At 40.1% G+C, this 25985-nt stretch overlaps 1 protein-coding gene and 1 long non-coding RNA gene across 25 annotated transcripts in view; one reads left to right on the top strand and one right to left on the bottom strand.

The window, feature by feature from the left end:
• The window catches only part of FGGY (FGGY carbohydrate kinase domain containing), a 439267-nt gene that overhangs the window by 105151 nt on the left and 308131 nt on the right, over positions 1–25985 (bottom strand). For all 23 annotated transcript variants that reach the window (XR_008472954.2, XM_009001341.5, XM_002750883.5 and 20 more), the window contains 3 exons: positions 23403–23550; positions 7944–8018; positions 1509–1629 (listed from right to left, as the gene is read on the bottom strand). Coding sequence is in view for 22 of the 23 variants with exons in the window: in XM_009001341.5 (XP_008999589.2) it covers positions 1509–1629; positions 7944–8018; positions 23403–23550 (344 nt within the window). In the remaining variant the exon portion in view is untranslated. The remainder of the gene's footprint in view (positions 1–1508; positions 1630–7943; positions 8019–23402; positions 23551–25985) is intronic.
• Positions 1–25985, top strand: part of LOC108592611 (uncharacterized) — a 62680-nt gene that overhangs the window by 23068 nt on the left and 13627 nt on the right. For both annotated transcript variants that reach the window (XR_013520136.1, XR_013520135.1), the window contains exon 3: positions 25496–25588. This is a non-coding gene — a long non-coding RNA (uncharacterized LOC108592611). The remainder of the gene's footprint in view (positions 1–25495; positions 25589–25985) is intronic.

Genomic DNA, 25985 nt, shown 5'->3' with positions numbered 1-25985 from the left:
GGAGAAACCTGGGTCAGCAGTACAGTATAAAAGGACAGTGGGTCCAGACACACCATGGTTACAATATTGGTCCTGCCAGTACTTTAATTCACCTACCCACTCCTCAGTTTGCTTGTCTATAAGATGGGGCACCAATTTCTACCCTTTGGTGGTATGGGAGGATTAAGTGTCCACAATGTGATTCACACTGACCCATAGTAGCTGCTTGGTTAATGGTAATACTTTCTATACTTCACATCCTGATAGTTCTACCCTTATGCTTTTCTCACTGTCATCAGACTTGTGCCTCAGTCTACTTGTCTCTAAGTTGGGAATAGGTGACTTGCTTCGTTTCATCTCCTAATGTGCAGAGATCAGTGATGTCCATAATGTTAGACAAGGCTCTCATCTGCAGGAATCTGTGTGACCTGGAGGGGGAAGGGGGAGATAATGGGGTGGAGACTTTGACCTGCCCACCAGTCAGAGGTAAGAAAGCAGGGGATGAGGGAGGGCAAAGGATCATAATAAATGGAGGTAGGGTAAAATGGGCTCTTAACAGTCTGGAGCTGGGACTATAGGCAGGGTACAGTCCTCTCCCATCTTTCCTCCCCTTGCCCTGCCCTGGTGGTACCTGGCCACCCAGGGATGGGTCCTGGGAGAGAACACCAGTCCCTAGGAGACACTAGGAGAGGCGTGGAGTAAAAGGGGTAAGGGCATCAGGTCCAGAGAGACAGAGGTACAGGTCACTCTCTGTGAAACCAGCAAGCCTCCTCCCAATGCAGCCCCTTCCTTGGGGCTCTGGGTCTCTGCTAAGGATTCTCCTTCTCTACTATATGCTGATATCACGAAGAGCTCTGCCCATTATTTGGATTCCCTGCATCTCTATCATGATCCCTGATTGTAATGAGCTGAGAAGTAATCACGGCATCTCAGAGTCTTAGGGCTCAAATTCCCAGTCTGCAACCAGACTCACAGATCCTACAGCACCCAGCCTCTGCATTCTTTCTTCAAGACAGCTTTCTAATCCCTTCTTCCATCCCACATACCCTGAGCTGACATCAGGCCCGAAACTGGACGAGGTGCCCCACTGTGTTTCCATGAAAAAGTACCCTGTACTTTTCTCACTCCGAGCTTTTGCCGTACTATCCTTAATATGCCTGTTTGCTATTTCCCTTACTCAGTAGACCCCGAATTCCTGGGTCGTGGGGAGCAAGAGCCATGCCTTATTCATCCTCATATCTTCAATATCCTCTACAACGTGTGGATCAAAAGAGGTCTCAAAACTGTTGTGTAAACGCTTGACTTAAGATCTAGTCCTGGCCAACTTCTCTTGTGTTATTTCTCACCATTATTCAACAGTTGGATATATGTAGAAGTCACTTTCTCTATCATGAATATAAAGACTTCAGGGTTATTTCAATAATCTGGCAAAACAGGTATATCTCCCTATTCTCACCTCACCCAGAACTTGGTCCTGCCCATTTGCTGCCAAGCCAAAAATGACCTTCTCTCCTCCTTCCCAGACTTACCAGTAATGTCTGCATGCATTTGCACAAAAAGGGGATTCTTGCTGAGGCCTCCACACAGGAAAAGAGTACTGATCGAGTGCCCTGCTGCCTCCATGGCTTCTATAATGAAGCGAGTCCCCAACTTGAAAGGAAAAGCAGAAGATAGCATCAGTATAGTCACAAAAGTAAACATTAGGGAACACTTCTTAAGTGTTTACACAGCGCTAGACACTGCACTAAGAGCTTTAAATACACTATCTCAGAAAGCTGAGACTCACAGAGATTATGTTGTCTATGATCACACAGTTAATTAAATTGCAGAGTGGGAATTTCAACTTGGGCCTGACTGATTCCAAAACCTTCTTAATTATACCATTTGCTTCCATCAGTTACACAACACTGACAAAAACAGTTGACAATATTAACACAGTTAATGGTAACATAGTTCATTCAAACAGATATTTAATGAGTGTCTACCAAAGCCCAGGCCCTGTATTGGGTACTGCCAATCTGAGTGATTACAATACTACTCTGAAACACAGTCAATGGTACTTTACGAATTGGGAACTAAAGCCTTTTTCCTTAGAAAAAGAATGAAAAATTCCAGCAGCAGAATCATGGAAAGAGGGTTCTAATGGCATAAAGAAGGTGAGATCCAAGGCTTTAGGGTGGCTAACGGCTAAAATTACCTGTGCTATTGCCTGAAACCAGGTAGTGGTTCTCTAAAAGGAGGCTTCTGAGCCAAAATCCATTCCCTGGTTGTTTCAGGGCTTCACTATATTTTCAATTCAGCCTTGTTTCTCAGTCCTTGTGTGTTAATATCTTCCTAAAATGCATTATCCTCATCCTTGTCTTGCTAAGTTCATTAAACTCAGTAAAAACCATCATTGTTTGAGAGGAGGACACTGCCTTAGAGTTACAGAAATGAATTTTAATGTAGAATTCTTTAGTTTTTGATAGGATATTTAAACATCTGAAAAATCTTAATTTACTTGAGAGTTCAAAAACTAGAGTTCAAAATCAAATTTTGTTTCTTTTTTTGAGACGAAGTTCTGCTCTGTTGCCCAGGCTGGAGTGCAGTAGCACGATCTTGGCTCACTGCAACCTCCACCTCCTGGGTTTAAGCAGTTCTCCTGCCTCAGCCTCCCAAGTACCTCAGATTACAGGTGTGTGCCACTACACCCAGCTAATTGTTTTGTATTTTTAGTAGAGATGAGATTTCACCATGTTTGCCAGGCGGGTTTCAAACTCCTGATCTCAAGTGATCTGCCTGCCTTGACCTCCCAAAGTGCTAGGATTACAGGCGTGAGTCACTGCACCTGGCCACAAATCAAAATTTATTTGGGATAAGGACTAAAAACAAAAAGATGAACTGTGATGTGGCCTTCAGGAGGCAGCCACATGGTGATGTTTGAGGAAGGGGCTCCAGAAAGAATTGAGAAAGAGGATTTTTTGGTGGGTAGCAAGTCTTTGAAATGTTTAGAGATTGGGCAATGTGGGGAGATGTCAAAGTCCTAGTTGTAGACCGGGGAGTGAATTGCTCAAGTGGAGGGAAGTCAGAAGAGATAAGAAAGCCAAGGATCTGGGAGGCCAATGTGTCTCCACAGCTGGTGTAGCCACCAAGAAGAAAGCATGAGCCAATATCTTGGTTTTTAGTGAAAGTGTGACAGTATTGTTCAGGTTGGAACCTAGGAATGCAGTGAGGGAGAGGAGGTATTTTAGCTGAGGGCAAGAAGAATCAGAAGTTTGGCCAAGGTAAGGAATAGGATTTTGGAAGTCAGCAGGATGCTGCCCTGACTTCAGGTCCTGGGGGTTGAGGGGTTTAGGGGAAATGAAGCCTCTTTTGACAAGGCTGTCTGGGGAGCTGTCACTCTAGGGGACAGGGGTACCTGGGGACAGGAGTGATCAGAGAGTGAGCTGGGAAACTTAGGACACGAAATCCTAATTGCTTTGGCATAAATCATGAGGGACAGGGGCAGTTCAGGAGTAAAAAGCACAGCAGTTCTAGCTCAGAGGTCTTTAGGGTTTGTTGAAGCTATTCATGAATCTGGTAAAAATATGGATTCGGTAAAACCTGGGCCTCCAAAAATAATCCACAGATGTAATGTGTTTAAAAAAATTAAAACATGTTGTGCCATATAAGGCCAGATCCTACATACTAACTAGGGCTGATTATTCCCAGATGTTCTTTGTTAAGCTTTTTGGGGGGTCATGAACCCCCTTGAGACTATGCCAAAACCTATTGACCTCCCCAGAAAATAAAGTCACATACAAAGTAGTACTATAAATAATTTCAGGAGGTCTACAGATGCCCTGAAGTCTACCATGGATCATTTGATGCCTGTGAATTCCAGGCAACCCCAGTCTGCTCTAATGGCATGAATCTGTATTAGCTAAGAGCATGAGTTCTGAATTCAGAAAAAACAGACTGGCATTTAGGAATTTCATATATTTCTTGTACCTTAACCTTTCTATAACTCAATTGTCATTTTTTTTTTTTTTTTGCCATGGGAATAATAGTATCACACTCATTTAGTTAAAAATTCTATAGATTGTCGGAAATGTCAACATGAAAAAAAATTTAAACTGTGGTCTTAGACTTGATGAAATCTAGTAATACCTACCTTACAAGGCTGCTGCTACAGGCAGCATAGGTAAAACTTGCATATGAGTGTCCAGCTCACAAAAGGTGTGTACAAGGAGAGCTCTTTTGATATGCGAGGCACTCTGCTATGTACTTTTACGGCACCTCTAATCTTAAGGCAAATATGAAACCTGCATATTGTTATCCCACTTAGGAGATATATAATTTGACTAAGCAATATAGTTTGTATGGGATGGGAGAATAGCTGTCTCCTAATTTCCATGGAAATGTCAGGCAAAATTGGTATTTTTGATATTTCTAAAACCAGAGACCTAAGGGCACGTGATTAGCAGACCTAAGACAGGAATAAAACAAAGCACATTTCCTGGGAAAAGGAAAGAAATGATCTGAATAAGAGGCACTCCCTCGAGAGGGTCTGTGACAGACAGCCTGTCTCTCCCCCATGTGGTATTGTCGGCTGGAATTTCCCACTCAGTCTGGCGGTTCCTTAGAGGACATTCCCTTTTGGTGCCCCAGACTCCAATCTGTCTAATACTCCACCCTACTGAAATGCCCCACCAAAGGCTTTGTGTGAAAATGATTTTGTGCTCACCTTTCTGGAAAAAATGTTTTCACAGAGAAATTGAAATTAAAATTAGGCTATTCCACTGGGAATGTACAGAACCAAATGCAAATCAAGAGACTTCAAATGCAAATAGTACCTTTTAAGGGTCTGTACTGAAAAGAAAACTATAGATGAACAGGCTATAGATAAACTGGGTGGTTGACAGGTCTTTCAATTAAGCATAATCAGAGAGAATTTTACTTCATGGAGGGTTTTGCACAGTCGCAAGTTAACTTCATTTCAATCTTCTTTAATTTCATTTCTACAAAATAGCACGCAAAGATATGACTATATATAGAGAGAAATTTGTTTAACTTTCACTTGACCAACAGCAAATAAGTGCTCAGGCAATATGCAGGGCTAATGAAACAAAAACATTTTTCCCAAGTGGAACATTATGGGAAAATATCTGTTATCAGAATACCTCATTAAAATGCACATTTTTTTGCCTAAAAGATCAGCACACCCAGATACATTTGCAAAACAGACTGAACCCCTTACAATTCACTTGACTCCACAAAAAAACCCTTATCGAAAAAAAATCTCTGTCTTAAAATGCCTTCCTTTCATGGTATTATAAAGGTCATTAAACAATGGACAGAATAAATATGATAGCTTTTAATACATGTACAGCCCATTAAATACAAGATTGATTTTCCATGTGTGTGGTACTTGAGAAAATGTAGCTGGCTTTTTTTCTTCCCCTCTCCCTCCTGCATTTTTAACCTCATTTATACATTTCTGGACTTCTGGACTACTTTCCTTAGCAGGAAAGGGACCTCTGTAAGACAAGCTTGGCCAAATTAATGATATTTTCTAATATGTATTAAGTAAAAACGATTCTTAGGAATGTCTGAAAGCTTATTTCACCGCTTTTATAAGAAGATCAAAGAGAAATGCAGCATGGTAAAGTGGAAAGAACAGGAGCCTGGGAGTTAAGACGGGGAGAAAGGTTCAGATTCCAACTACCATACACTAGCTGTTTAACCTTGGCAAATGGTCCTCCCTCTGTCTGTAAAATGAGAACAATCCCATCTACATGCAGGGTTACAGTATTAAGTGACCATTAGGCAAGTCACCCTGTTTGATGCCGGGCATACAGTCATGTCTGGTGAAAAGTAATGGTCATGACCACTATGTGATAGTGCCCTTTGGTCCATCCTGTTTGGCCTCATACTTCATGTCCTCCTCTTTGTGCTCAAAAGGGGAAGCATCATACCACTCTGATTTTCCAAGATTACTCATATCAATATAGGCTATGCATTCCACTACATGATTCTTCTCATACAATAATATTAACAAATCTGAAAATAAAAGTTCCCCGATACAGTCATGTGTCCTTTCACCATGGGAAAACATTGTGAGAAATGTATTGTTAAGGCGATCTTGTCATGCAAACATCACAGAGTGTACTTCCACAAACCTACATGGTACAGCCTACTACATAACTAGGCTATGTATAGTATGGCCTATTGCTCCTAGGCTACAAACCTATACTGCATCCTACTGTACTGAATACTGTAGGCAACCATACCACAATGGTAGGTATCTGTGTATCTGAACATATCTAAACATAGAAAAGGTACAGTAAAAATACAGTCTCATAGTCTTATAGGGCCACCGTCATATATGAAGTCCCTCATTAACCAAAACATTATGTAGCACATGACTGTACTTCACATGTCTAGTTTTGTTTTAGAATGCTGGGGTTCAAATCCTACCTCTGCCACAAGCTATACAGCCCTGCACAAGTTAATTAATCACACAGAGACTTAGGTTTCTAGTCTGTGGAATAGGCAGTATAATATCTGCCTCATAAGGTTAAATCAGATAATGTGAGTAATGTATCTAGCACAGTGCTTGGCACATATAAAATATCTCCTAACTCATTTATCATCATCATCATAAAACAGAACAGCTAAATATGTTTACTACTGATGCACACTCTTTTCTCCATATTTATCTCACTATTCATTTCCTCCATATTTATAGATGTCAGAACTGTTTGCTTTCGACAAAGTTTCCATGCATAAAGATGTTTAATGGATTTCACTGAATTGGCCAAACTATTAGACCATTAAGAAAGCTGTTTCAAGAAGATATAGTAAAACTAGTGTATAATCCAAAAGGGCTGTTTAATCAAGCTGGCTGATTCCATACTTCTATGCAGTTGCAATAAATAAGGTATATTTCTTGAGTATTAGTATTATTGTGATTTGGGAAGTTCCATTCTTTATTGCACATACATGGTGCCTGGACAAATCTGAGCATTACAAAAGCACCTCTGTTGGTGATATGAATAAATAGACATATAGTTCTATTATTTAAAGGAATAAAGTTACGAAAACAGTTGTGTAAAGAAACAGAATAACTGACTATCATATATGTACATATAGCATTAACAAACATATTTTCTTAAACAGGTGTAAGTGAAAAATACATTTTGAATCAAAATTAGATAAACTGATTTTTCCTCTGTTAATTCCTGTTCTCTTTTCAGAAGTGGCTAAGCCTCATTGGATTAACTTAATTTCGGGTACATACCTGCTGTGAGATCCTGAAAGCCACGATCTACTCTCCTAAAATGCACTTTGTAACATATGCACACACACAACCTTCCATATGTGATTTCAGGTTCTTGTAGACCACCTATAGCCACCTCTAGATAAGAATATTCCTTAGACAATGGTTAAACTTTTAGGATTTCATTTCCATTTTTCATTGATCTTTAGTTTAGAAACTCCTAACATTTTATATTTAAATTCCCCTCTTCCTCCCTAATCATCCTAACCTCACTTAAGTAGCTAATTATCTAAAAACAAATACTTTCATGTTCCAAGGAAGCTTACTATTTAAAAGAATCCTATTATGAACCCTTTTGAAAAGTGAACAATATCATGTATTTTATAAATCAGACATCCTTAACAAGTTTTCTTAATGCAAGCATACATAGCATCTGCTTGCTTGCTTCTATTTCATTAAATTTAGAAGACAAATTAGACAAATGACAAGTGTGTGTTCACATATTTTAACTCCTTTCAGCTTTTAGTTATGTGAGGTTATTAGCTAAAGCACGTGAGGCCCTTCATCAACATCTCCTTCCAGACATATAAGAATATATTTTTGCAAATAATCTTTAAATTAAGATTTGCTGTCACAAAAGCATATGCTATATCCTGGGGAGCATGTGGCCTAGTGTACTCTGATAGCTCTAAGTCTCTTTAAAAATGGCATTACAGTATCTTACAGCAATGGCTTGAACTGTGGCCAGGTAGAGAATGGCAAGATCATCGAGGTCCTGAGACAGTGTCAATCCGGTGACCTGCAGGGATGAAGGGAAGAAAAGAAGAAGATGGTCAAAAGAAGCTGCCATGGATATAGATAGTTCCCATGAAATACGTTCAGATGTGTTTTCTTGCCGAAACAAGTTCATATGCAAATCCCCTTTTTGTGAGCAGAACGTGAAATGTTTACTAAATTGTTTAATCTCCAGACCTGGGAAAAACTATCCCTTCTTCAAAGAAAATAACTTGACCTTACATTAAACAAAAACGAAACAAAATAAATACCACAGGAAGATTATGTTTCTTAGACTATAATTAAATACGTTTTATTTTAAAACATTCTTTTTTCTTACAAATACCTATTTTCTGTGGCTTACATGAAATCAACACATAACAGTGGCATTCTAGTACAAGATGATCTTGTTTTGAGTTCTGCTACTATCAGAATTCAGTGTAACAGTGTTCAGTGTCCAATCCAGGGTAAAATAATATGTCTCCTATAAATATTATACCTACTAAGGGATAACTTAGAATCTGTGGGTTGCAAGGGAATCCCATGAAAGTCAATCAGAATTAGAAGCTTATATGTAGTATGCCAATCTCTGAGACAGTCCAAAACTGAACAGGATGCCGGATTTGTATGCTATCAGGATTTGTTCACAGTCCTGCTTTCATATTCCCCACACATCAAGGTGTTCTCTTGGGACATTTCTAGAGCATGAGGGCTGCTGGTTTCTTAAAGCCTAGCCCAAATTGTGGGCATCAGTACCACAGTTCACTTTAGATGATCACATTATAAAATGAATTCACCAACATTCATTTACTTAGTTCCTATGGTGTGTGTTGTCCTGAGCTCAATCAGGTATGGATATGCAATTTGCATCACAACAGGGAAGCTGAGTGGTCTACCTAGGTCCCTTCCTTCATATTCTCTGGCCCCATTTAATTACTCTTTCCAGATTTCACCCTCAACCCCACTGCAATTGGCCTATTACAGGGCACAGGTACCATTCAGTTGCCCAAACCAGGAAACTCAAGAGCCCTCTTTCTTTTTTTTCTTTTTGAGACAGAGTCTCGCTCTGTTGCCCAGGCTGGAGTGCGGTGCTGCAATCTCAGTTCACTGTAACCTCTGCCTCCCAGGTTCAAGCAATTCTCCTGCCTCAGCCTCCCAAGTAGTTGGGATTACAGATGCGCACCACCACACCCAACTATTTTTTTTTTTGTATTTTTAGTAGATGGGGTTTCCCCATGTTGGCCAGACTGGTCTCGAACTCCTGACCTCAGGTGATCCACCTGCCTCAGTCTCCCAAAATGCTGAGATTACAGGTGTGAGCCACTGCACCTGGCCAGGAGCCCTCTTTCTTGACTTCTCCCTATCTTCCCGTATTTAGGCAGTCTCCAAGTCTTATAGGTTTGATCTCCCAAATCTCTTTTGAATGCATCTCCTTTTCTTCATCCTTACTGTCATTCACTTCCTTAATTCAAGCCACCATTATGTCCTTCCTAATTGCTGACAGGCCGTGAGCAAATCTCACTGTTTCTAATCGTGCTCCTTTCCACACTGGAGCTAAACTGACTTCTCAAATGCAAATCTGATTGTGTTACTTCCTGCAAAAACTTCTCCCCATTGCCCTCATTTCACAGTAGAAATGCCTTCACTGTCTCAGTGTGCTTCTTCCTGGGCTCCCCCTTACTTCTTCTCCAGTGTTTACTCTTGTCTTCCCTTACTCCATAGCCTGTGCTCCAGCTATGCTGAATTATTTATCTAAGTCTGTTGATGCAGGGATTCCTACATTTATTAGAGCTACCTGCTGACAGTTTTTCTTGGCAAGTAATTGGGCAATCAGATTAGAACCATGGCTTTCATTTTTAATAGACAAGAAGAGGGAAAATTTAAATGAGAGACTCGAGAAAAACTCTGGGGCTGTATCATCCTAAGCCATTACCTGTGAAAGAACATCCTGCACAAAGGTTTCCCAGAGACCTAAGCATATGGTAAGAATTCTGGAACTCAGAGAGACCGTAAACAATGTTGACATTATATAACTTCATTCACAGTGAGGAAATAAAATGCCTAAGGGAACACAGAGAGTGGAAACCAGAATTTTAGGTGTTCTGATTGTCTTTGCTTGTCTTACCAAAGGAACTCCAGTGCCCAGTGTTGCGCTTGGAATATAGTAGGCACTAAGCTAATATTTGCTGAGTGACAATTCACTCAGCACTGTGAACAAATGTTCCTTTTCTCCTTTTAGACACCACTCTCTTTCCTTATGTCCTATCCTTCTTTTTTAAATTCTACAACTATAGGTGGACAAAGTTTACTGACTCAGCTCCTTACACAATCAGAGAGGAAGTGACTATGCCCCAAGAGAAAAGCACACTGGAATAACACTTTTAGCCACTCGCTCCATGCTCCCAGCTGCCCTCCCCATCCCTAAGCTTACCCTTCCTCATCAGAGAAGTGGCTTTTATGAGAATAGGGTAAAAGGAAGGGACCCTGTAGCTCATATAGAACTTTTGTGTGAGTTTGAAAAAGGCATCCCATCTGGAAGTAGGAATTATAAAAAGGTGCAGAGTAAACCGGATTTCAGCCTGGTCATAGCCCCCCGAGGTGAACGCTTTCTGTGAGCTGCCTGTGCTGTGGCATGTAGTGGTCCTGGTAATGATCACGAGTCATGAACACCAGTCACGCATGGTTTCTCTGTCTCTCCTGCACTGGCCTGACCTCAATAGTACCTCTGCTATTAGGTCTCCTGGGGAAGTTGCTGGGCCATGGCTTAGTGCACTGTTCTAGAGCCTGTCCAGGAGGCTGCCTCCCTTTGGCCTCCTCTCTCTGGTCATCGATAGGAAGTAGATCAAGGCATGATCCTATGTGTGGCTGACCTACTACCAGAGACCAGATTTGGATAATTTGTGCTGGGAGTGGCTGACTTTGTATATAAGATGCATTCCCCTAACAGTATTTATTAGGAACCCCAGTGCTTTGTATAATAATACTGATAATGTAATCATTCTGATATTCCTTTCAATTAGTAAGAATCCATAATAGAGAAAGGGTGTGATATAGCCAGATTTAACTTGCTTAATCCCAGCAGATATCCATGAGACTTTTCAAAAAGCAATGGTATTTATGCAAAAAGATACCATGGATCCTTCTCTAAATTTCCAGTGCCTCCAGAGCTCAGAAATCATAGAGGAGAAAAGAGAGGATATTTTTTTCCCCAGACACCGAGAATGAGATAATCAATGTAATTGAGCACTAAATTTAAATCCTGAGCTTGCTAGCAGCTATGGCAAAGAGGGACACATGATGGGTAAAATAGCTTTTCTTTTTCTGATAAATAAAACATAGCTATCCTGGAAGGAAGACAAAATTATTCCTGGGAAGAAATTCTAGAAGAGATTTATTGCATGGATTATAATAAAGATAGTATTTAGTATCAAAAGGGAAGCAGCAAACACAATTCTCACACAACCATTTCCAATATTCCCTCACCACTAACACTAGAGCCACTGTACTGAAATGTGACTTAGCGAAAGATATTTATTTCTGAAGTGCCAAGATGCTGTGGACTGAGGTCCCTGCTTCCTTGACATCTCATCTGATATGTAGATAATGGTTAAGTCCATTTAATTTTCTCTCAAATACCAGGGACCTCAGCCCAGTCAGCCCATGACAGAACTTTGCAAGGAGTGCCATGTAGACTCCTTGAGAGGCTACAGAAGACCTCGGGGAGTTGTCTTGGAAGGGAGGTGATGACAGTGCCCTGGGAGTTCCAAAGAAGTCCTGGGGGAGACAAAGCTTTGAAATGGCTGAGAAGGCTAGGGTAGGGGCCAGATGAACGGATTCCCTAGCTGAAGGCTGAATGGTTCCATTAAGAGGAAGTCGAGAGAAAGCATGAGTAGAAGGAGTGTGTTTATTCATGTGCATGTGCCTATTTTGAATGTTTGGGCGAGACAGAGAAATGTGTGGGGAAGCCTGATGGGAGACTTGCAAGGGTAAGCACGTTTTATTTATTTCGGCTATTGTATAATGAAGAGAACTGTAAGAGAAAGCTCTTACAGTTTAAGAGTTGGATGTGTGAAAGCTATATATAATGATCAAAAAAAATGCAAACAACTGCATTGCCTAATTTTAACATCCTAGATTATGAATATAAAGCACTTATGTAAATATTGGGATTTTTGAAGTTAGAAGTATATGCAAATTGAAAGAATGAGCTTTAGAGGAAGGCACCTGGGTTTAAATCTTAACATTTTCTCTACTTTAGCTGCATGACAATATATGAATTGTGTAACCTCTATGAGCTTCATTTTTTTCATCTGCAAAAAAGGGATAAGACCTCAAATCATTTTTTGTGAGGATTACATGAAGTATCATTTACAAAGTGCATTACTTTTTTCAGTAAGCTATACTGAGTTTATAAGAGCTATACAATCCTGTAATTCTTATGGTGCCAACTGTGCACATAGGCGGCATGGCACTTAAGTGTTCATTTTCTTAATGTGGTATATATATATATATATATATATATATATATATATATATATATATACCATGGAATACTATGCAGCCATAAAAAAGAATGAGTTCATGTCCTTTGAAGAATCATGAATGAATCTGGAAACCATCATCCTCAGCAAACTAACACAGGAACAGAAAACCAAACGCCACATGTTATAACTCATAAATGGGAGTTGAACAATGAGAACATATGGACACAGGGAGGGGAACATCACACACTGGGGTCTGTCAGGGGGTGGTGGGCAAAAGGAGGGAGAGCATTAGGACAAATACCTATTCATGCAGGGTTTAAAACCTAGATGACGGGTTGATAGGTGCTGCAAACCACCATGGCACATGTGTACTTATGTAACAAACTGGCACATTCTTCACATGTATCCCAGAACTTAAAGTAAAATAAAAAAAAAATAACATAAGAGTTCATTTTCTTTCCCTTTCTCTTAATAAGTGTTCATTCTCTTTCTCTTGAACTGCATGACGGGCTCACTCCCATTCATTTATTGGGATATGGCAATAAAGTATCTCCTTCCCCATGCTATGGGTACTACTGAGGATATTAATGAGGGGCACTGGAGACTGGTGGCTGTTCAGTGTAAGGAAGCCAGGGCAGAAGCTGATCATCAGCACTGGCACCATAACATTAAAGGTACAGGAATGTAGGAGTATGGAGAAGCAATGTGCCTCTGAAGGCCCAGGCACAGAGAGAGGGGGACTCTTGCAAGAACTCCTTCTTGAGGAAGCCTTAGTACTTATCAACCTACATACTTCTGTTCACTGTAAAAAGAAGAGACAGATGGATCCTCTCCACCCTGGACTTCAGCTTAAATATTGCAACTTAGTACCTAAACTTGGGAACCTTCTTTAATTCTTTCCTGGAATCCCAGTTGAGCCTATATTTCCTGGGATTCTACTCTAGATTTACTGAACTTTTGGTGTGGGTCCAGCAATTTGCATTTTACCATGGTCCTAAAGCACAATAAATTGTGGAAATGATTGCTCTAAACCTTGGTATTATAATTTATAGGTTCATAGGTCCTAAATTATTTGAGATGATTAATCAATATATTAGCAATTAAATTTTCCCCTTCCTAGTTGTTAAGGGAATTGAAGTGATTACATATTAGTAAGGCAAAAAAAAAAAAGGGCTTAAAAATAGTTTCCCAAGGGATCTCTAAAGATTACAAAAGATAAGAAAATGGGATTCACAAGTCCTGAGATTTTTCTAGGGTCATCAGAGCTTGATGGGGGTAATCCAAGTCTTGGGGGAATTAGTTGAAAGCTTTCCAGAACACAATGGAGAGGCAGAAATGCTCTGTTTGCTTAGTCAATAATGAAGGTGAAGCTGATGGACAAGGCAATGAGGAGGATAAGAGAAAGATTTATAGGAAGCCTCTGGAGAGAGGAGAGAGATTGGAAGGCAGGTCTAAGATAATCACCTGCTTGGAAGAGAAAGGGGGACAAATCTTCCCAACAATATTTAGAGGTTTCAGTAAGTGTCAGGAGTCTAGGTTAACACCTGGCGCTGCCTAAATCCCAACCACATTTGAGAAATGCAGATGACTGTGCTACCACAATGTGGTAAACAGAATCCTAAAGATGTCACCTGAAAACTCTGTACCCTGGTTATTCAATCAAACACTAACTGAGGCCCTGCGGTAAAGGAACAGGGCAGATAGAATTATTTACTAGCCAGATAACCCTAAAATATCACATGAGCTCTTAAAAGCAGAAGAGAAAGGCAGAGGAGTCAGTCAAGAGACACAGTGGAGAGGAAGACAGGAGAGATGAAGCAGAAATAGAAATCAGAATGGTTCAAAGCATAAGAAAGATTTGACCCTATCATTGCTGGCTTAAAAGATGGTGGCAGCCGGGCGCGGTGGCTCATGCCTGTAATCCCAGCACTTTGGGAGGCCGAGGCGGGTGGATCACGAGGTCAAGAGATCGAGACCATCCTGGTCAACATGGTGAAACCCCATCTCTACTAAAAATACAAAAAATTAGCTGGGCACGGTGGCGCATGCCTGTAATCCCAGCTACTCAGGAGGCTGAGGCAGGAGAATTGCCTGAACCCAGGAGGTGGAGGTTGCGGTGAGCTGAGATCGCACCATTGCACTCCAGCCTGGGTAACAAGAGCGAAACTCCGTCTCAAAAAAAAAAAAAAAAAAAAAGATGGTGGCAGGGGTGATGGGCCCAGGAATGCGGGAGGCCTCTGAAAGCTGAGTAGGACCACTGGCTGACCTTTAACATGGAAAAAGGGACCTCGGTACTATAACTGCATGCAACTACATTAGATCAACCACTTGAATGAGCATGGAAGCAGATTTTTCCCAGACTTTCCAATAAAAGCCTTTGATTTTGGACTTGTAAAAAATTTCTCTGATTACAGAGAAACAAGTAGAACCAACCTAGATTTCTGACCTGCGGAGCTGTGAGAGAATAAATTTAAGACACTAGATTTGTGTAATTTATTATAGCAAGCAACAAACAACTGATACACACAGTATGGTTAGATGATGGATGGACATTGCCCCTCATGACCTTATTCTATTGGGGAATTCTACACCACACAGCACTAGTTTGTTTGGTGTTTACCCAAAGCACCAGGCCCATCACACTTTGTCTGCCTTGCTTCTGAGGGTTTAAGTCTAAGCCATTTTGATATGCTCATGCACTGTCTCTCAAAGCTGGTCTGTACAACTCTTCTGGCCCGTACTTGCTGTGGTCTCACCCTGCCTTGGGTCTGCACACCAAGATTATACACATGGACTCTATCCTTGGTCCTCTGGTCTTAGTTCCTTTGCATTGTTTATGTCTTGGACCTTCCCAGTAGATTCCACCTGATTTGCCCTCCGTCTTTTATCATACCACATGGTTTTGGGAAACATTCCTGCCCATAGTCCATCCCCTGGTTTTACTTGTTGTTCAGTGTATACAGGAAAGATAAAGGAACAGTAAGAAAGGAAAGTCTGATTCTGTGATAGAATTTAAAAGTCATTAAATGAAAAAGAAATATTGCAGGTATATTAAAAACAAAGCAGAAGCAATGAAAACAACAATGACAAATATCTAGTTTTTTATTTTTATTTTTCCCCAAAGAATGTCATTGACCCACATTTGAGTTCACTGTCTCTAGTCCCACTGGAAGTATACCCTTTTCTCCTCTGGGTAAATTACTTAAACTCTCTGAGCCTCAGTTTCTCTCTTCTTTTAAATGGGACAACAACATTATCTTGCAGAGTTGTTGTGAAGGTTGTTGATGATACATGTAAAGCATCTACCACAGTGCATGGTGCATCAGGTGCCTGAAAAATGGTACTCATTAAAAATCACAATACAAGCTGGCAAATTAGTCACTTCAGTAAAATATATATTTTTTTCAGTAATATATATATTAAATAAAATGTAAATATATTAAAAATATATATTTTTCAGTAAAACACATATTTTCAGTAAAATGTGTGACTAATTTGCCAGCTGGAATTGTGATTTTATATATATATATATGTATATTACATATATATATTTTATATAAATGTATATTATATATAATGTACATTTATATATATATTTTATATATATGTATATTATATGTAATCAGAAAACCAGTTAAAAGACACTGAGAATATTAAGCTTTATTATCAGATTTGATCTTTCATAAGTAAAAATATGTAAAAAAAAAAAGGCTGAAAAAACTGGTGAAATAAAGTTTGGAGTTTGATTCATAGCATTGTGCTAATGTTGAATTCTTAGTCTTAAAAAGTGTATCATGGAAATTTAAGTGTAAACAACAGGGAAAACTGAATGAGGAGGTGTATGGGAATTCTCTTTACATGCTTTGCAACTTTTCTGAAAATCTAAAATTATTTCAAATGAAAAAAAAAAATAAAACCTTGAATATATCAGTGATAACAGCGAAAACAGCCACAAAATCCTATCAAAGAGTACATGTATTTCCAAAGCTTATAAATACATCACTTGAAAGCTACTTCAATTAGCTCATGAGCTTCCAGGTCTATCATCCATCTCCCTATCAGAAAAGTCACAGGGGTGCAACCTCTGCTCTCTATTGAGCTCTTACAGATACCCTGAGTTGCTGACTCCCTCCACATCTGGATCTGTTTAGCGATGCCTACCTCTAGCTGAGATTCAGTCCCTTGGGAACTGGCTAAGATCTCCCAGTGTTTCCTCCCTGACTCCCTCCCAGTTTTCCACGTACACACTTTCTCTTTGCTTGCTTTGACGAGTTGTTTGAGCAGCACTCAACCTCTCCAGCAGTTTGAGCAGCATATTCTCTGATATTAGAAGTCACAACTCTTCAAAGAAGCAGAAAATCACTTTTTGTTCTGGGTAGTACTATTAATCTGAAGCAGAGAAAACATGTTTCAACCAATGGTGAATATGGTGCATTAGGTGTGTTTTCAGGGACTGATACATCTCCAAGGTCATTTGCTTTGTTGAGTGGTTGAGTGGTTATTTCAGGAAAATAATTTTAAAAAAATCTCAAACACCACAAAACAAAGGCCATGCCAATTTTTTCTGAATAGAAACTGGTCATGCATACAAGAAGTCAAGGACTCTTCCAAAATTCCTACAATGCTAGCTATTCCATAAGGTACATCGAATTTGCGTTTCCTGTTATATTGATGAGGAAACTGAAGGCCAAGGACTTGAACAAAGAAGATCACCCTCCAAAGCTGTATAAAACTGCTTTCTGTGAGGACCACGGGACTGGTGAACTTCTCTGGCTGGCTGTTTGGACTGATGAGTCTAGTCAGTTCTGGGGCTATGGTGGGAGGCCTACAGCTGGCTGCTCTGGGTTCAAAAGCCACACAGGATCCTGCTGGCCATCTCTTAAACATGCAAGTAAAGGCCACTAAGCAGGAGCTGCCAATTCAAGGACATTGCTGTGCCATCTGTCTATTGTGCCAGCCCCTGCCATCTGTCACTGACAGCGACCCTGCAAGGAAGCCTGGGCCACTCCTGCCTCCTCATGGCAGATCAGCTGCACAGAGCTAATCTGTGAAAGGTCATACACTGGTATAACTTCAAGACATGTTCAAACCTAAGTCCAATTTCAAAACCTGGGCTCTCTTTACTGCTTTGCAGTGGTAAAAACTATCCAACAAAACATTTAAAATAAAAACAACCACACATTAAAAATCCCTTAAACATGTAACTATTCCTGATGGTGAGTATCTTCATCTATCTTTATGTGAGATCATGTAATTTTCTAACTTTTAAAGTAAGCATTTGAGGGAGGGAGGTTGTCTTGCTTTTAATGAACCTAAAATCACCAGTGTTTATTGTTTTGAGATTGTTATTACCTAAGCTTCTGCTTCTTTTAAATAATCAAATGGGCTGCCCTCAACTTTCTGTGCTTCATCTATCAAGTGGAAAGGAGAAATATTTACATAATGGGGTATTTAGTCCAGCCATGCTGTTAGGCTGCTCATCCCCTACCTCCTCCACCTCTCTTCAGTCCAGTGCTTTAGGTTGATATTGTATCACCAAAAGAAAAATGAAACAGCTAGTCACATGACAGGACAAAAATAAAATGATATTATCAAGCATAAGGAAGAGATTCCTGGGTTATGTCCTGTTCCTACTTATGAAGGAGGAACTCCCACTTCCTGGAGTGGAAGACATTAGAACCAGGTCAAACCACAAGTGGCTATTATTTTTGAGATCTAAGTCAGTGAGAGTGGGAAGGAAACTAGTATCTTACCAAGAAGAGACAGGTCAGAGTTTAAATCCAAATACCATGGTTAGAGTAAAAGTGGGAGGATAAGTCACAAGGTTGGTGGTCAGAAGAACAGAGGGGCAAGGACTAGCTTAAGGAATGTGGTTCACTATGAAACCATCTATAATGGAAACTCCTTTTCTTAATAGTCCTCTGTGCTTTTTGCAAAGTCCAGAGTTTGCATTCTAAAAGGATGGTGTGTGCATCCTAAAAGGCAAGCTCTGCTGCTTCTTGGCTTTGTGACCTTGGACAGGTCACTGTTCATTCCTCATTTGGAAAACAGTGATTGAAATAACCGTTTGACCATAAGGCAATTATTTGGTGCCAGCTTCTGACCTAAGAACTATTGAGATTTAAAAAACTAAATAAGCCACAGCTCTTGGCCTCAAAATGTTTTTCCTATAGAGTAAATTTAAAACATATGTTATGTCTTATAACAGCTCTGATCTTATTTTCTTCAGTGAAAATTATACTCCCTATTGCTTTCAATGTAGGTTTTAATTCTTTGATTGCATTTTTAGTTGTCTTGTGGTCTTTACCATTTCCCCTTTCTTCTCATTCCCTTGTTCTTTCATCTTAATCATTCTTTCCTAATAAATTTCTGGCCTATTTCATAGAGATATGCCTTTAAACAAAAATTCTGGCTAGGAACAGTGGTTCATGCTTATAATCTCAACACTTTGGGAGACCAAAGTGGGAAGACTGCTTGAGGCCAGGAGTTTGAGACCAGCCTTGGCAACACAATGAGACCCCATCACTACAAATTTTTTTTTTTAATTAGCTGGGCATGGTGACATGTGCTTGTATAGTCTTGGCTACTTGGGAGGCTAAGGTGGAAGGACAGCTTGAGCTCAGAAGTTCAAGGTTACAGTGGGCTATGATTAGGCCACTGCACCACTGCATTCCAGCCTGAGTGACAGAGAGCAAGATCCAGTCTTTGAAGAAAAAAATTTAAAAAGATTCTATTCGATATGCTACAAAATTCTCTAACATTTTCATTTGGTTTCAGTAGTTAATAGTTTTCAAGAGGGCTTTCCTTTAAGTGTTCACAATGGTATTTCTTTTCCTTTGTATGTAATGATTTTCCCATGGACTATTATTTTCAACATTTATTCTAACTAGACAGGTATACATGTTCAGTATTTCCAAGCATACAGTACACATGATTTGCTCTTATTCCCCACTCACTGCATACTTGAATTTGCCTCTTCAGATCTATAGCTAAATGCCAATTCCCAGAGTATAGCAGTTTTTATTTTCTGTAGCTTTGTTAGACTGACGTAGATCAGCACTGCCTGGCTTTCCAAGCCTAGAACTAGTACTGCAGACTACACCCTTTCTCCCGTTTACACAACTACTAAGGCTTTTCCTATGTGGCCCATTAACAGATCCTTAGAATGCAAGCCATCCCCATCCTCCTAATTCACACTTCCTGCTTGGGTGAATTCTTGGGCTGGCAGTTTTCAAATGGATTGAACTGAAAGGGTGGCTGAGAAAAGGGTCGTGGGGGGTATCTAGGAATTTAAACTCACTGGCTGCTTTCCAAAAACAAAACAAAAAAACCAACCATCAGCAGTAAAGTAGAGGGATAGCTGTACTGTTTTTAGGTTTAAAAGAACCTGTGCTTTTATGCTAGGGAGCAGAAGGTGGCAGGTCCAAACTCTTTCCATGTTGGATCACACATTAACTTTGTTCTTATGTCATATATTATGTTATCAAACAAGTTGCATGCATTATTTAGATACCAGAAAATCCACCCAGATTTTCTTTGGGAATATCAACTCTAGTTTTCCTGTTGAACATCATCCTAACTCCTAAAGCCTGCATGAGTTCATGACTTTTTTGCATTTTTAAAAATATTTTCAAGTGAAGCAGAAAAAGGCTATATCAGGGTTTGCTAGCCCAATGCCATATAAAAACAATTCAAAAGTCAGAAACTTACTGAGCATCTCCTTCAGCTTGCACTGATTATTACAGAGATCACACTGTAAAATGATTATATATACACACATACACACACGTACAATAATTACCTCCCCTCCTTTTATGTGAACTTAGGACAGGTACTTTTCCTTTTTCTTTGTATTACCTGGGCTTAGCACAGGCCTGCACATAGCAGGTATACAAGAAAAAAAAAACCACAGTGAATGGGTAAATGTTTAACAAAGCAAGAAAAGCGTCACCTGAGCAGAGAGTGGAGAAGTAGGAGAATCCAATGCTGCCGAAGCAGGACTAAACAGATATCCAGTGGTTTTCCAAGAAAACGTTTTCTTTTTTATCATTAAGGTAAAATGCTACAGGCAATCTACCATTGATTAGACAATGGCACCAGGAGCCAAAATTGTAGACATTCACATGCCATGCTCTCTTGCCTCTAGAATACTGCACACGCTATGATTCCCTTAGCTTCAAACCCCCTCCCAGCTTCACTCAATGTCAATGTTACTTCCTGTATGGAGCCTTTCCTGACTGCTGGGACCAGGTTGGGAAATTGTCTTCCATGTATCTGGAGAGCCTTGGGCGGTGAAGGACATCTGGAGCTTAAAACCACCTCTCCATTCCCTGTTTATATATTCTGTCTGCCTCCCAAAGATGGTGATATTCCTGAGGGCTGGGATTGTGTCTAGTTACTCTTATATTCCCCACCAACTGTAACGGAGCCTGTATTTGTTTGATGAACAAACATTCTCATAATTATGATTCAATGGGAGCTTATCTTAATTTACTTGGATATTAATATTGGTATTAATGGATAGTAAGATTAAAGTATGGATAGTAAAGATTAAAGTAGCCATTTAATTCACTAGGTATAGTAAATTCTTCATATGTTTGTTTTATCTAAAGCAACAAATGACCTCTTTATTATCTCCATGTTGCCTATAAATTATAAATAAGTACATACTGAGCACTCACTATGTGTCCAGGAAAATGTTTTAGTAGCCAAAAGAATAAATTGCGTATAGATCTTGCTTTGTTGCAATTTTCCTGCAATTCCAGTTGCTATTAATGTTTTATCAAGCACTCCCCCACCCCCAACCTTAAACATGCTGCATAAAGGTAGGTATTGTTGTACCTCACTTGTATCTACAGCAGTGCTTGGCACACAATAGGCACCCAACTAGTATCTGCTGAGTGAGTGCTGGAGATAAGCTTAATTGTAGGTCCCGGCAAAAGGATACAACATGATAATAGAAGAATTTCAGGGTGATTATTTTGATGTTTTCTAAAACTGGACTGAAGGAAGGAGATTTGGAGTGAAGTATCTAGGTCAGAATTGCCTTCCTTCCATCTTATGTAGGTCATGTCCTCCTCCCAGTGTTGTGATGCAAGTTAATGGAGTGATAGCTATTCCACTGTGGCCCAACCCAAGGACAGTTATACAGGGAAATCATTGCCAAGAAATATCAAGTGATGTATGAGGTATGTGAACAAGCATACAACTTTTGAATAAAGTAAAAATACCCAGGATTTTGAGATACAATTGGGCACATGTCCCCATGTAAGAAGTTCCTTTTGGTGTGTACACACTTTCTCATGATATGAGAATTCTTCCGATCACTCCATTGATTTCATTGGAATTACATTCTGCATTTGGGTCAACTTTATTAGAATATCTTCTGATGATAATTCTTAGGTCTTGGATGTCAGGATTGGTTTTAAGAAATTAATAAAAGCTACTAGGAGACATGAAGCCTGACATGCTGGGTATTGATGTTGGATATGACAGATGTTGGCTAGGGAAGGCCCCAGGTCAGTTTTATCTAAAGCAACAAAGGACCTCCAGAGCAATGACCATTTTACTGTGCAACACTGCTTTGTTTGGGGGTCATTTAAAACACTGCCAAGCTTCTTCCTCAACATTTTAAGTATCTAACTGTATTTGGTTTCAGATATTTGTTTCTGATTAAGACACTTATTTCTGTACCCATATGAAATGTGTTCTTCCCCTACCCCCTGCTTACACACAGAATTGGTTATGTGAAAGCACGGCTTTCTAGGTGTGGCCTGTTGTCACATGGCCCTCTCTGGACATTCCTCTTCTGCCTCTATAAACAAGGACACCAAGCTCTTGATTTGTTGTGAAGGCATGCCTCACGGACTCCAGATCAACATAACCTTTGCCATGTCTAATATTCTGTTATTTTCACCATGACTCTCTTTTAGTAATAAAAGTTGATTATGTCCATAGGTAATGAAAGTAAATTTCAGGTCTTCCTGTTGGCATCATAAAAATATTTAAAATAATCTCAATAAAACTAACCACAAAATTGTAGTATTTTGAGTCTTGAATTCTTGATTCCTTCAGGCCTGCTTCACTGTTACGCAGCTTCCTTTGCATAAGCCTTGCCTTGTTTACAGCCTCTGTTCTGAACTCTCTGCCTTAACATACCTCACACCGTCTCAGCTTTATGACACTTTCCTGGTTCCTGCATTCATGGCTTATTTTCTTATCTGTGGCCTCAGCTGGACCCTCCTCTAGCTTTGACCTGCTTCATCACACCTCAAACACGATTCTTCTGGTATTAAAGATGTCATTATTTTATATCTCAACTACGGTGGTTGAAAGTTCTCCCACCAAGTTCATCTGGCTCCTCTAGCAGGGCCTAGAATATCCACAGAGGAAGTGATTCTAAAGGCCACTAAGAGCAGGATTTATTCTCCAACAGAAGTTACAAATTGTATTTACTTATGACAAAGTTTAATCTGAAATCCTAACTATATTAGTGTAGACTCTGACCAGCCCTGACTCAGAGCCTAGGCAGATGTATGACTGTGACCAGCAACACCATGGGTGGTAATATTTACTGGGCAACCTAAAGTAGCAGTTGGAAAACATGACTTGACAAACTGATGTAAATGCCAAAATTACATAGGCGTGACTTTTAGCCACTCCACAGGACAAAGAGGCAGCAGTAGCTGAACATAGGAAATGCTGCTTTTAATGCTTTCAAGGTTGGCTCAGAAACAATGAGAACTTTCAGCAGCTCATCTCAGGGACAGCAACCGCCTTCACAACAGCAATGCATCTGCACAAAGCCAGTGGATTGTTGGCCTGTTTTATTTTTCTCCTCTTCCTTTTTCCTCACTTTGCCTCTTCCAAACTTGGTATCCCTTTGGCCTGCCTTCACACACGTGCACGCACTAGCTGTTACTTACCATGCCCTTTAGCGTCAGATCTGCTAAGGGAGACCGGTTGCCATGGAAATCTGGCCAAACATGTAAATCAACAGTAAGGAAACCCACAGGCTGAGCTTTCTTAATCAGATCCAGGTGACTGTTCAAATATGCATATATACTCTGGCATCTGGAAGAGAAGTGAATTTTATTTTTAAAAGGGGGGTGGGGTCAGGGAGCGAATCATTGTATAGAAAGACACCATTTGTACTTCCATATCAGATCCAGGAAAGTAAGCAGGCTTCTAAAAGCTTCAGAGAAACTAGCAAACTGTACTCTAAATGACACTATACTATCACCAAGAAAGGCGCCACGGCCTAGCAGAAAGGCTTGGATTCAGAAGACTGGATCCAGGAATGGCTTTACTCTTAGCGGGTGTGCGGCCATGAGAAAGTTATTCAAACTCTCTCAACCACCCTCTTTTCATCTGTAAAAACAGCTATCGTAATCCCTGTCCAACTTACCTCATAGGGTTACTGTGAAGATCAGAGAAGATTATGGATGTGAAGGCACAGTATTTTATAAACTGTACAATACTGTACATATGTCAATAATTTATTAACATCAGTATTCCTAGTTGTAATAATAATGATGAGTTGACTAATGAAGAGAAATATAAGTTCCCACACTGAGGATAGGATTTTGCTAAGGAAAGTGACTGAATATTATGAATACAGTTAGGATCAGAATCAGAGAACTGACTTCCAACCTAAACCTACCAGATGTCATTGACATTGTGTACATTTTTACCTCTTTTCTTACTCTCTCTCTCTTCTTTTTTTTTTTTGGAGACGAGTTTCACTCTTGTTGGCCAGGCAGGAGTGCAATGGCACTATCTCGGTTCCCTGAACCCCCTGCCTCCTGGATTCAAGTGATTCTCCTGCCTCAGCCTCCCCGCCTGGCTAATTTTTTTGTATTTTTAGTAAAGATGGGGTTTCACCATGTTGGCCAGGCTGGTCTTGAACTCCTGACCTCAGGTGATCCCCCCATCTTGGCCTCCCAAAGTGCTAGGATTACAGACATGAGCCACCACACCTAGCCTTTTTCTCCTTTTTAAGTCTCGATTTCTTCATGTGTAAAATGAGGGAGTTAGACCAATTCCCTCATTCTTCACATGTTCAGGTGAAAAGGAGGTGGAGCAAAGATGATGAGCATGAGAGCTCTGCTCGGTTCAGATCTTGGTACTACCTATCTTAGCTCAGTAACATGGGCCAGTGACTTAACCTCTCTGATCTCCAATTTTCCCATTCATAAAATAGTTTAATAACACCTACCTTGCTGGGTCAAATCACACCACATGGCACAAAGATTAAAGCTGGTCAGCCTTCCCCCTTAAAAGGTGCTGCCCTTCTAAAAGTTGTGAACCAATGATTTCAAAAGAAAGTGGGTATTCCAGCAGTTGGGCTCTGTGCTACTTCCCACTAGGGCCCTTGGAAGTCTCTTTAAAGGTTAAAAACATGGCTTGTATAATGGCAGAAAAAAAAGTATAGGAAATCAATGACCAAAGGAGGTTATCTAAAATACCTAAGGCATTATTTATGTTTTGCATTTTAAAAGTGTTTTAGAAGGAAGGCTCAGCGATTTCTAGTTCTAGTTTGTGGTCAGGAGAGTGTCCCCATGGATCCCATGAAGTTGCCAAAAGTTTTCTAAACTTGGTGTAAGGAAACAAGTAAATGTTAGAACAGTAATTTTTAAACTCTCTTTACTTCCCCTTTATCAGAACTCTTTTATTAAAAATTTTATGTGAATATTCAATGTAAAAATACCAAAAAGCAAAGGTGCTCTGTGTGAGCATGAGTAAATGTGAATACATGTATATGTGTGTGTGTGAGTGCATGTGATGTGTGCTAGTGTGGTGGTGAGGGCAGCCCTATCGCCCTACCTACTAGCAGTTTATTTGCTTCTTGCTGTAATAGCTCATTCGCATCTGCAAAAATCTTCTTCCTTAGACCATATTAGGAGCAATAAGATATTACTGGGAAAAGGCTTAACAACTACAGCTGCCATTCCCTAAGCATACACCAGACCTTCCAGCACTGCCCAGTGTGGGAGGTATCACTAATATCTCTTTACAGGGGAGCTGCTTGAAGGGGTGAAGAGGCATGTCTGAGTCCGGATTTAAACCTTTCTCCTTGTGATTCTGAAGCCGTGGGCTCTCTGTATCTTAGGTAAGAAGTTGTTTATCAAGGACCCAAAAAGTCAAAACCCTGTTTTAGAATGATTGTATTATGGCTTCGGGAAAGGAACTTCTGAAGCCTCCATACAAGGCAGAGCCAGGACATCAGGGAACATGAATACGATAATCTCCCGGCTTTCCAGCTCTTTGCTCTCTCTGCTCCTGGTCCAGCAGGAATCACATTCATAAGACAAGCCTCGAGAAACATCTTTTCTAGCCAAAAGTCAAGAGTCTGCACTAATTCTTGCAACTTTCCACTTCAGAATAGACACTGCTCTTAAAGTAAAGGGATTTTTTTTAAGGAAGCAAACATCTATAAATCTTTTCATTCTGCCTCTCAAGGCATCTGTGAGCAGGGCATTTGGTTTCGGACATCTGGGTCAATAAGA

Source organism: Callithrix jacchus, chromosome 7 (assembly GCF_049354715.1).
Source record: "Callithrix jacchus isolate 240 chromosome 7, calJac240_pri, whole genome shotgun sequence".
NCBI lineage: Eukaryota > Metazoa > Chordata > Mammalia > Primates > Cebidae > Callithrix > Callithrix jacchus.
Note: the sequence above shows the minus strand (reverse complement) of the source record. Positions and strands in the feature narration are given on the sequence as shown.